We start from the raw sequence: 10612 nt of genomic DNA on the forward strand, positions 1-10612 counted from the left end.
GTGGTGGAGAGGGGAAGGGGAGGGGGGGGGGGGGGGGGGGGGAGTGGTCGAGGAAGGAGATGGAATGGAGAATGTTGTTATTGTGATGTTTGCGATGGGTATAGGTTTGGTGATTGCAGGTTGCAGTGTTGTTGGTGGTGGTGGTGGTAAGGGGATGTGGACCATGATGATCGGGTGATGGGTGATTGATGGTATGGGTGGGTGACCTTGCATCAATTGAGTGTCTATGTGGACATTGATTGATGTTGAGCAAAGGTGAGCGATGGTGTGATATTTGTGATCGGAAGGCGTGTGCGTGTGTATGTGTGCGTGGGTGACATCGGTGGGTGACTCGGTGGGTGGCTCGGTGGGGGAGGGGGCTGGCGGGTGTGTGCCCAAGGCAAGAAGAGATTGGCAGCCATCAAGCCATCCCTGCATCCTGGCTGGGTGAGGCACACTTGACGAGCAGGGTGGCTGGCATTGACGACCGAGGTGCAACAGAGAGTAGAGCCTGGCAAGTGTTAGAGCAATATGGAGCTGCTAGAGCCTCTGCGTGAGTTTGTGGCACAGTATGTGGAGACGCCCGAGGTGTACGCCCCGACGTTGGCCGGCAAGTCGCTCGGCCCGGAGATGGTGGCCGCCGTCGAGGCTGCGCTCAAGGCCCTCTTTGACGCCGGCAAGGTGCTTGAGCCGACAGCACTGGCAAAAATGACTCCGTTGGATGAGCTCCTGGTCAAGGGCTTTGATCCGGAGCAGATTTGGGCGGAGATCCGTGTCCAGCACGAGGCCAAGCTTGACTGGCTTGAGGAGCGGGCCGAGAAGCTGGTCGACAAGAACGACGCCGGCTCGCTCGGCCCGCTCTCTGAGCATCTGCCATCGAGGACGCAGTCGAGCTCGGATGACGAGAGCGCCGAATACGAGGAGGAGGACGAGGACGGACTTGTGAGCGACGGCGCCATGGACGATGACATGCGCGAGCTGATGGAGGAGGCCATGGCGAGTGCCAGCGCGAGTGCCAGCGCGAGTGCCAGCGCGAGTGCCAGCGCGAGTGCCAGCGCGAGTGCCAGTGATGACGAGAGCGAGGCTGGTGAGAACGAGGGCCCTGCGGTTGCGGCGATGGAGCTCGCAGCGGCGTCCAGGGGCCCGTCGCATGTCATCGACGACCGGTTCTTCCGATACGACGACTTTGAGCGGATGGGCGACGACCGGATCGACGCGCTCGACCCGATGGGTGCCGGCATTGCCGACGACGATGACATCATGCGCGAGCTGTACGGCATGGACGACGACGACGACGGCAGCGACGACGAGAAGGCCAAGGGCAAGGGCGACAAGGCCAAGTCGCGGAAGCGCAAGGCATCGGCCATGGACGACGACCTTGACGATGTCATGGACCTCAAGTACAACGAGTTCTTTGACCCGCCGGTCATCCGGGCTGATGACTCGGAGTCAGAGTCGGACGACGACGGCGAGGGTGAGTCGGACGATGACGACAGTAGCGACGGCGAGTCGGACGAGGAGTCCGGCTCTGGCTCTGGCTCTGGCTTTGGCTCTGGTTCGGGCTCGGGCTCGGGCTCGGGCTCGGGGACCGAGAAGCTCTCCAAGTACCAGCTCCGCAAGAAGCGCATGGCGGAGAAGATCGCCAAGCTCGAGGAAAAGTCGCTGGCGCCGAAAAAGTGGTCGATGATGGGTGAGGCGTCTGCGCGGTCACGGCCAGCCAACTCGCTGCTGACGGAGGATCTCGAGTTCGAGCACGCCATGGCGCCGGTGCCGGCCATCACGGCCGAAACGACGCAGTCGATCGAGGCGATCATCCGGCAGCGGATCGCCGACCGGGCGTTTGATGACGTGATCCGCAAGAAGGAGGTGCAGGGCGAGGACCCGAGCAAGCAGCCACGCAAGCTGCTCGAGGCCGAGCTCGGCGCCAAGTCGAAGAAGTCGCTCGCACAAGAGTACGAGGACGCATACATGAAGCAGGCTGGCGCCTACCGCGACGTCGAGGCCGAGAAGGCGACTGAGGAGGAGCTCGAGATGCAGCGGCTGTTCCACTCGCTCTGCGAGGACCTCAATGCGCTCTCCAATTACCAGAACGCGCCCAAGCCGTTTGTGCCCGACCTGGAGATCGTGGCCAACGCGCCGGCCATCAAGGTCGAGGAAGCCATCCCCATGGCGGTTGCCGAGGGCTCGACGCTCACCGCAAAGGAGGTGTACAGCTTGAGCAAGTCTGGCGACGCCCTTGCTGGCGAGGGTGAGGTGACCCGCGAGGAGCGGCGCGCCAAGCGCAATCGCAACAAGCGTGCCGCCGCCAAGTCGCGTGCCCGCGTCGCCGCCCGCACCGTCGTCGCAGGCGCGCCCGAAAAGGCCATGTCCAAGGATGCTGCGCTCAAGGCTATCAAGGCCGACTCGTCGGTCAAGTTTGCAGGCGACGCGGATCCAGGCGGACCGAACTACGCCCGCTCCGGCGACCTCTTCCGCAAGCTCCAGTCGGACGTCCGTGCCGATCTCTCCTCCTACAAGGCGTCCAAGAACTCCAAGGCCGGATCCAGCGGCCGCAAGCCGAAGAAGCGGGACCGTTCGGCGGCTACTTCCCAGTACAAGCTCTAGCCATGGATCATAGTGTGTTTGTGTATGTGTTTGTGTCTCTGTGGCATTCTGCCGGGGTGTCAAGGACTGCGGGGGGAGAGGGGGGGGGGGTCAGAGGTTAGGGGTCAGGGGTCACGGGTAGGCTGTAGAAGCGAGAGAGTGAGACACGTGACTGTCAGAGGCAAGAGACACAAGGGGGGAGGTATGGCGCATGCGGTGCCGCATGTGGACGAGCTGCTTAGGGAGTACCTGCTCTTCCGTGGCTTTACTGATGCCCTTGTGTCTTTGACTCGGAGCGCAAGGCCGACAAGGCCAAGGGCTTCTCGGTGGACAAGATCCTCACAGAACTTCATGCCCTCGTCTCTGCTCACAACCTTGATGGTCTCGTTGAGTTCTGGGACTTTCTGCAGACGTACTTTTTCTCCCGGCTGGACTCGTCCATGACCACTGCTGTCGATGCTCTCGAGACTGCTCTCCTTCGTTACTTTCTCGTCCATGCTGTAGAGGCTGACCGCCGCGATGTTGTCTCGTCCTTCTTTACGCTCTTTGGCGATCGTCTGTTTGCACAGGCCACCGCCCCGGGCTCGGGCCTTCGCCGTGGCACTGTTCTGGTTCCAGGCGCGGCCGCGCGTGGAAGCGCCCTCGATGACGGTGGATCAAGCGGCGGAGGCGCCATCGCCGGTGAGGTGCCGAGCGAGCTTCGCAAGGGCGTGGTCGGGCAAGGACGCGCGGCAGGCGACTCCGGGCAGTCGTCGTCATCGCTCGTCGACGTGCTGTACGTCGGATCGGGCGGGGCCGACTGGCTCGAGTGGTTTGCCCTGCCGGTCCTTGACAACCCGCAGGCGCACCCGACATTCAAGCCGTACTTTTCCAAGGCTTGGGTCGACAACTTTGCCGTCTCGCTCGCCAACTTTCTCAAGACCGTCTTCCAGGCCATCCCACTGCCCAAGCTCCTCGCCTTTAACCAGGAGCGGCTGCGCCGGCAGGCGCTCGAGGCGCAGGTCCGCTCGCTCCAGTCCGAAGTCCATCGGCTGCGCGCCCAGCTCCAGACTGCCTCGTCCGAGCTGGCGGACATGGACCGCAAGCGCAAGGTGGCCTCGACAATCCGCGTCCAGCGCGTCGAGACCCACGCCGCGGAGCGGTCATCGCGCCATTCCATGGCCATTGGCGCCGCTAGCCGTGTGGTCGAGTCGGCTCGCCCGCGCGCGGTCTCTGGCGCCTCGCGCGGAGCGCTCAGCGGCTCGGATGCTGTGGTGGAGGAAGTCGTTGCTTCGCCGCAACCCGAGCCGATGGTGGCGGCAGCGGCAGCGGCAGCGACAGGAGGGGTTGCTAGCAGGCACAGCGCCGACCCTGCTCCGGCCACCCGCGAGAGCCCGCTGCCTGGCGGCGAGGAGCCGTTCATTGTGCTCAACCAGGAGGTGTTTGCCGAGCACAAGGCGCCGATCACCAAGTGTCTGTTCTCGGCGGACGGCTCGTCGATTGCATCGGCGTCCAAAGATGGGACGGTTCGGCTGTGGACGTTCTCGTCGTTCCCGTCGTCCCGCAACGCGGTGATCCGGTGCTCGGCACCGGTGCTCTCGCTCGAGTGGGAGCCAATGTCAGACCGGCTGCTGCTCGCCGGCACGGCACAGCGTGAGATCAAGCTCTGGTCGGTCAACGAGAAAAAGGAGCTGTACACGCTGCTGGCGCCTGCACATGTTCCGCGGGTGACAACGCTCGCCTGCTCGCCGTCGTCGCAGCTGTTTGTTGCCGGGCTGGCCGGCAAGGCAGCGGGCGGCGAGCTGCATGTGTGGGATCTGCGGACCCTGCAGCCGACCATGGAGCTTGGGCTCTCGCCAGAGCCGACGGCCAACACCTCGCTGGCATTCAACCACAACGGGCGCATGCTGGTGGCTGGTGGGGCCGATGGCATGATCCGTGTCTTTGACATGTCGACCGGGACACCTATCATGGGCTGGCCGGCCCACGACGGCGCTGCTGGCGGCGTCACAGGCGTTGCCTTTACCAACGACGAGACTTCGGTGGTCTCACACGGTGCCGACGGCAAGTTTACCCGTTGGTCGCTTCATTCGCTCGGCTCGGAGCTGTACATGTACAACACGACCGGCCTGACCGGCACCGGCGGCGGTGAGCTGTCAGGCCTTGCCATGGACGGCGACGGTGAGTACATGATTGTGGGGACGAGCGCATCGCACGGCGCTATCTACCACGTCGAGCAGCACGCTCCTGTGCAGACACTTGGCGGGCACGGCAGCGCGGTCCGCGCTGTCGACTGGCATCCGACGCTCAACTGCGCCATCACCGGCTCGGCCGACGCCACTGTCCGCGTCTCCAAGCTCATCAAGGCACTGTGAAGCCAGGCTTGCGTCTCGGCCTCTGGACGTGTGCCAGCTTACAACTTGTTTTACGGGACGGCCTGGCAGGTGCTCAAAAGTCATACATCGGGTTAAAGCCGTGGTGGGACTCGGACTCGGAGTCGGCCGACGTGATGAGCGGGTCAATGTTTGTCTCTGCAAAGACGTGCGCAGCATCGTCACTGGGCTCTTGGTTGGCGACGGTGGTGTGGGTTCCGTCCGATGAGAGCTCCCACTTTGGGTTGTTGGCGTCTGCTTGAGCAGGGAGTGCATGATCGTCGGCGTTGACCGGAGCAATGTCAGAGCGGTGGACCAGGCTCGGGTTGACAGCCGACGCGTTCAGCTCACATTCTTCCGTCTCGGACAGCTCCCAGGCTGGATGGGCCTTGAGCGGCTCGCCGTTGTTGGGCTCGGAGGCGTCCCATGTCTTGGCGGGGCCGGCCGACGGGGTGTGGTCGGGAGCGGTCGACGACGACGCGTCTCCGGCAATGTTGTTGTCGTGAGTGGAGTCAACGACAGCAGAGGAGTCTGCGGGCGCAAGAAGGGCGTCCGGAGCTGCTTGTGGCTGGACCGACGGGGCCGGCTCATCGGCCGGCTCTTTGCGGCAATCAGCTGCAGCGCGTGCTGCGTCTAGCGCGCGCTGGCGGCGGGTCCTCGAACGGGCAAGCGGCGAGGCCCGGTCGAGAGCTGGCGACGAGGTTGCAGCTTGGACGGCGGCGGGCCTAGCCGATGGCGAGGTCGGAGCCACGAGTTTGGTCGGCGAGCCGTAGTGGAGAATTGCGTGCGGAATAGCTCCCTTGAGAGCAGCGTGCTTGACCCGGGCAGCTGCGGCTGTGGTGGCATCGTACTTGTTCATCCGCAGCTGGGCCGCGGGTACATCGTTGCACGGCTCGCCGCCAGAGGTATGGTCATCTTCCAAGTGCTCGACATTGGCGGGCGGGCCTGCCATCGATGTGCGGATGGACGACTTGAAGTTCTCCCACTCGGCAAGGCGGGCAAGGCGCTCCTCGCGGCGGGCGCGGACCGAGGCGGCGTCAGCCTTGGCAGCAGACTTGGACTCGGCCTCGCGCTTCTTGGCTTCAGCAATGTTGTGCTGGCGAACACGAAGCGCAGCACGGGCCTTGGCGGAACGGATGAGTGGAGGATCGACGTTTGCAGGGCGGAGTGGCGACGCAGCCGAGTAGACGACCGGAGCCTTGATGCGAGGCGGCGAGGCGGCGATGGCGTGTGACTTGACGGCAAGCTCGTGCTGCTGGGCAGCACGCTCCTCGAGAATACGTCGCGAGCGTGCGACACGCTCGGTCTTGGCCCGGATCTCGCGCTTTTTGGCCGAGTACAGACGGGCCTTTGCGCGGCGGCGGGCGGCACGGGCCTGCGGCGAGAGGGCCTCATCCGAGTTGGTTGCGATGACGTTGGGCGACGACGAGAGGGCCTTGGCCGATTGGACGTATGCAACCGGGTCGCGCGGCGGGGTGGACGCAGGCGAGCGCTCACGTCGAGACTCGATGAACGAGTTGAGAAACGGCGAGAGCTCCGGGTTGATGACTGGAGACGGCTTTTGTTCCAGCGTGCGGGTCTCGGCGGCATCCTGGAGCGGGTGCGGCTCCGGCGATGGAGTCCGGGTCGCGGCAGCAGGTGTCGGCGCACCAAGCGAGGCAACGAGCATGTCGTCCTCGACAGAGAGGGTGCGACTGATCGGGGTGCGGTGCGAGCGGGGCGTGGTTGCATGAGACTGGACCTCGGCGTCGGCCAATGCGTCGACGGACTTTGTGTCTAGGGAGAGGTTGTGTTGCGGGGTGGGATATGTGGTGGCGTCGGCGTTGGCAGCCTCTGCCTCGACCTCTGTCTGGACCTGGGCCTGTGCGGCGGCCTCCGCCTCTGCCTGGGCCTGGGCCTGTGCGGCGGCCTCGGCCTCTGCCTGGGCCTGGGCCTGTGCGGCGGCCTCGGCCTCTGCCTGGGCCTGGGCCTGTGCGGCGGCCTCCGCCTCTGCCTGTGCCTGTGCCTGTGCGGCGGCCTCTGTCTCAGCCTGGGCCTGTGCGACAGCCTCCGCCTTTGCCTGCGCTTGTGCAGCGGCCTCGGCCTCGGCCTCTGCCTTCGCCTGCGCGGCGGCCTCGGCCTCGGCCTGCGCTTGTGCAGCGGCCTCAGCCTCGGCCTCTGCCTTCGCCTGCGCGGCGGCCTCGGCCTCGGCCTGCGCTTGTGCAGCGGCCTCAGCCTCGGCCTCTGCCTTCGCCTGCGCGGCGGCCTCAGTCTCGGCCTCTGCCTTCGCCTGCGCGGCGGCCTCTGCCTCTGCCTCTGCCTTCGCCTGCGCGGCGGCCTCAGCCTCGGCCTCAGCCTTTGCCTGCGCGGCAGCCTCGGCCTGTGCGGCAGCTTCCGCCTCTGCCTGCGACTGCGCGGCGGCCTCTGCCTCCGCCTCGGCCTCTGCCTCGGCATTCGCCTCGTCAACATGTGCGCCCGCATCAGAATCGATGGAGAGGTTGGCAATGTCGACAGTAAAGCCAACAGCGTCGTCGGCCGAGAGATCGGAGAGATCGTCGACGTCGTCAAAGGCGGCCTCCTTGGCGGCTAGCTCCTCGCTCAGGTTGAGGTCAGCACTGAGGTCGAGCTCCTCGCTCAGGTCCAGGTCCAGACCCAGATCATCATCATCATCCAGGCCAAGATCGAGGTCGTCGTCGTCGTCGAGCCCCAGCGCCGCCAAGTCGTCGTCCACATCGTCGAGACCCAGCTCGGCGACGTCGATAGTCACCCCGTCATGGTCGCTCAGCCCCAGGTCGTCCAGCCCAGACATGTCGCTCAGTACCGCGTCGTCATCAAACGACATCCTTTACCCTCCTCAGGGAGTCGTGTGTGCTCGTATGTGTGTCTCGCCCTCGCCCCGCCCCGCCGCCACTCTCGTCGTCCATGCCAGTCGGACCGCGGGTGCCCATGGCGCGGGCAAACCATTCAAATTTTCATGTCGGCTTTTTTACACCATGTCTGCTCAGGCCCAGCACTCGCGGCCAGCTCGTCTCGTGCCACCAAGCCGACACGATCATGCTCTCAAGCAAACAGGAAGCCGATGTCCGGGTGGTCCTTGTTGCATGGCTGGTCAAAAAGCGTGCCAGGCGTTTGGGCGACAGCGGCGATGGCGGTGATGAGCGCGATTGTTCCGCCGCCGTCCTCGGTGGTGAGCGCGTCGTTGATGGCCGCCATGCGCGCCGCAAGCTCGCCCGTCGTCGTCGGGCAAGTCTTGACCGACTTTTTCTTGATCTTGGTCGACTCGCGGAGCTGCTTCAGGACCTGGCCTGTGTTCCACATGGCCTCGATCCGCATCTCGCCGACGAGGTCGGTTACGACCTCGGGCTTGAACGCCGCCACCATCCTAGACCGCGAGCCGCCAAAGTGGCGCTGCAGCGCTTGGTCAAACTTACCAAGCGGCTCATGGTCAAGGACAGCCGCGATGTCGTCCTTGAAGTATGAGCTGAGCAACAGGTGGTTGCGACGCTTGATCGCGTCCTTGAGCCGGGAATACAGCTGCGACAGGCGCCGCTCGCCGAGCATGTCCTCAGGGCAGACGTCGGCAGCATCAAGGAGGACAAACTCATCGATGCTGCGAGTAGCATCGATGTACGATGCAATGGCCTCCTCCTGGGTCTCATCGCTTGCGTAGCAGAGCGGGCTCGCGAGCGGCAGGCCGCGCTCGCCAAGCGCGTCGGTGAGGGCGTCGCTGTCGATGTAGATCGTTTTGTGCGAGTTGCCGTTGGTGAACTCGCTACCCGCTAGCTCGCTAAAGTACAGCGGCTTGTTGTACCGCTGGTAGATCGACTCGTTGGCGAGTGAGAGCCCCCACTGATGGCCAAAGGCCTCAAAGTCGTCGTCGGTCAGCGCCTTGAGCCGGCCCAACACCTTCTTGAGTGGGAGCTTGGCTCCGCGATCAAGCTGCTTCTTCATCTCGGCCAGCGCCTCCGGGACAACAGCAGAAAGAGTCTGCGGGTAGCAGACCTCGAGCTTGCTCGACTCGACATCCATCGGGTGGGAGAGAATGTTGCGGAGCTTCCGCATCGCCTTCTGCCCCGACTTGTTCAAGCGCATGGTTGAGCCCACCTCGGCCATGACGTACACGAAACCGAGGCGGCGCTTTTGCGCCGTCATCCCGGCATCACCTGTGTTGATCCACTCGCGGATAGAGTCGAAAGCAGTCATGTTGCTGGCCATGTGGGATGGAGTTGTGAGTTACTTATCGGTCCACGTCGCTGCCGCTGTTCGAAATCGTGCGCCGGTTTTGTCTCGGACGCGCAAAACGTGCAAAAGTGCAAAAGTGCATTTCTGCCCTCTGATAACAAGCACCGAGTGCAGAACATGTTTCGCACTGACGCCGGCGACCACACCCACGGTTCCACCACATCTACCATACGCTACCTCTTGCATTGTATCCCCATCACATCGGCGAACCGTGCGTAGCTCTGGTACCTTGTGGCTGTGTGCTATGGTGCTGTGAGAGCCGCAGCTTCCGCGTCGTCCACAAGCGGCGAGAGCAAGCGGCTGCGGTGCCAAAGGTACATTTAACGAGCTTGTGAAGCAGGCTACTTCTTCTTGCCCTTGGGCCCGCGTGACTTGAACTTTGCGTCGGTGACAGGCATGACAAAGATGGCGTCGGGCGGGGCGTCGCGCTCACCGAGCTCAAAGGTGTACGAGGTGGCGAGAGCGAGTGCGTCGCCCGAGGGCGAGAAGGCGAGGGCGGCGAGCGAAGTCTGAAACGGGCCAAAGGAGGCAAGCCGGCGCTTGTGGGCCGGGTCCCACACATTGATGCAGGCGTCACAGCCGCCGGTGGCGAGCGTGCCGTGGGTCGGGTGGAAGGCGAGGGCGTTGACCGGATAGGCGATGGCCGGGGTGCCCTTGACCGGATCGGGCTTTGCGCGGTGGCATTTGAAGGCAAACTTGCGTGCCTGGATGGCGGGCTCGGGGTCAAAGTACTCGATGGCGACGCGGCCCTCGATGGAGGAGAGAGCAAAGCCGTCGCCGGACGGCGAGGCGGCGACGGCGCGGGTCTGGTGCTTGAGCGACGATTCGCGCTTCTGAACCGGCTCGCTAAAGTTGCGCACGTCGTAGACGTAGACGTGGCGACCGGCAGTGGCAGCGACGACGCGGTGACCTGAGATATCCAGCGCATAGACCTTGCCGGGCGCCGAGGCCGAGGCCGAGCGGACGCCGACGCGCGGGTCCCACATCCCCAGCGAGCCGTCCCACGACCCGGTGACGAAAGCAGCGGCCTCGCCAGCATAAGCCACTTGTGACATGGCCTCGCCAGCTGCCGGCGCCATCAGCGAGGCGACCGGAGCGGCAGCCGGGCGCGAGACGTCGGCGACCGCGAGCACTCCTTCGAGCGTGGCCGCCGCGAGATGAGCTCCATCGGCCGAGTACGCGGTGTCGAGGACCGGAGTCGGGAGCTCGACTGTGGACACAACTGACGACAGCGTCACATCGTACACGTACACGTGCTGTGAGCGAGTGCGTGCGAGTGCGTGTGCGTGCGTGCGAGTGCGTGTGCGAGTGCGAGTGCGCGCGTGCGTGATGTTGGGCATGGTTGCCGTGGCGTCGTCGGCGGGAGTCGGGCAGGACCATGGTGATACCGTTGGTGACGATCAGTACATCAGTGAGTCCCTCCCGTTGTTGTCTTCTTTCCTTGCCCCCCCCCCCCCCCTCCCCCCCTCCCCCCTTCT

General features: G+C 64.5%; 5 protein-coding genes across 5 annotated transcripts; 2 read left to right on the forward strand and 3 right to left on the reverse strand.

The window, feature by feature from the left end:
* Positions 1-443: 443 nt before the first annotated feature.
* On the forward strand, positions 444-2583 carry AMSG_01906 (uncharacterized protein; the record flags this gene model as incomplete). The annotated part of the gene is made up of 1 exon (XM_013905953.1): positions 444-2583. Exon 1 carries the CDS (start codon positions 511-513, stop codon positions 2581-2583), a length of 2073 nt encoding a protein of 690 aa, XP_013761407.1. The 5' UTR covers positions 444-510.
* A 183-nt stretch (positions 2584-2766) lies between these two features.
* Positions 2767-5037, forward strand: AMSG_01907 (WD repeat-containing protein 91; the record flags this gene model as incomplete). Its single annotated transcript, XM_013905954.1, has 2 exons — positions 2767-2841; positions 2865-5037. The coding sequence occupies 2 exons, from the start codon at positions 2767-2769 to the stop codon at positions 4914-4916; spliced, it is 2127 nt and encodes a 708-aa protein (XP_013761408.1). The 3' UTR covers positions 4917-5037.
* Positions 4990-7742, reverse strand: AMSG_01908 (uncharacterized protein; the record flags this gene model as incomplete). The annotated part of the gene is made up of 1 exon (XM_013905955.1): positions 4990-7742. Exon 1 carries the CDS (start codon positions 7732-7734, stop codon positions 4990-4992), a length of 2745 nt encoding a protein of 914 aa, XP_013761409.1. The 5' UTR covers positions 7735-7742.
* A 119-nt stretch (positions 7743-7861) lies between these two features.
* AMSG_01909 (uncharacterized protein) lies at positions 7862-9164 on the reverse strand. The gene has a single exon (XM_013905956.1). It carries the CDS (start codon positions 9105-9107, stop codon positions 7953-7955), a length of 1155 nt encoding a protein of 384 aa, XP_013761410.1. The 5' UTR covers positions 9108-9164; the 3' UTR covers positions 7862-7952.
* A 311-nt stretch (positions 9165-9475) lies between these two features.
* Positions 9476-10474, reverse strand: AMSG_01910 (mitotic checkpoint protein BUB3; the record flags this gene model as incomplete). Its single annotated transcript, XM_013905957.1, has 1 exon — positions 9476-10474. The coding sequence occupies one exon, from the start codon at positions 10472-10474 to the stop codon at positions 9476-9478; it is 999 nt and encodes a 332-aa protein (XP_013761411.1).
* Positions 10475-10612: the final 138 nt, after the last annotated feature.

This window comes from Thecamonas trahens (genome assembly GCF_000142905.1).
Source record: "Thecamonas trahens ATCC 50062 unplaced genomic scaffold supercont1.7, whole genome shotgun sequence".
NCBI lineage: Eukaryota > Apusomonadida > Apusomonadidae > Thecamonas > Thecamonas trahens.

Coding starts and splice junctions, on each gene's coding strand:
- AMSG_01909 (XM_013905956.1), bottom strand. CDS start 9,107: ATGGCCAGCAACATGACTGCTTTCGACTCTATCCGCGAGTGGATCAAC.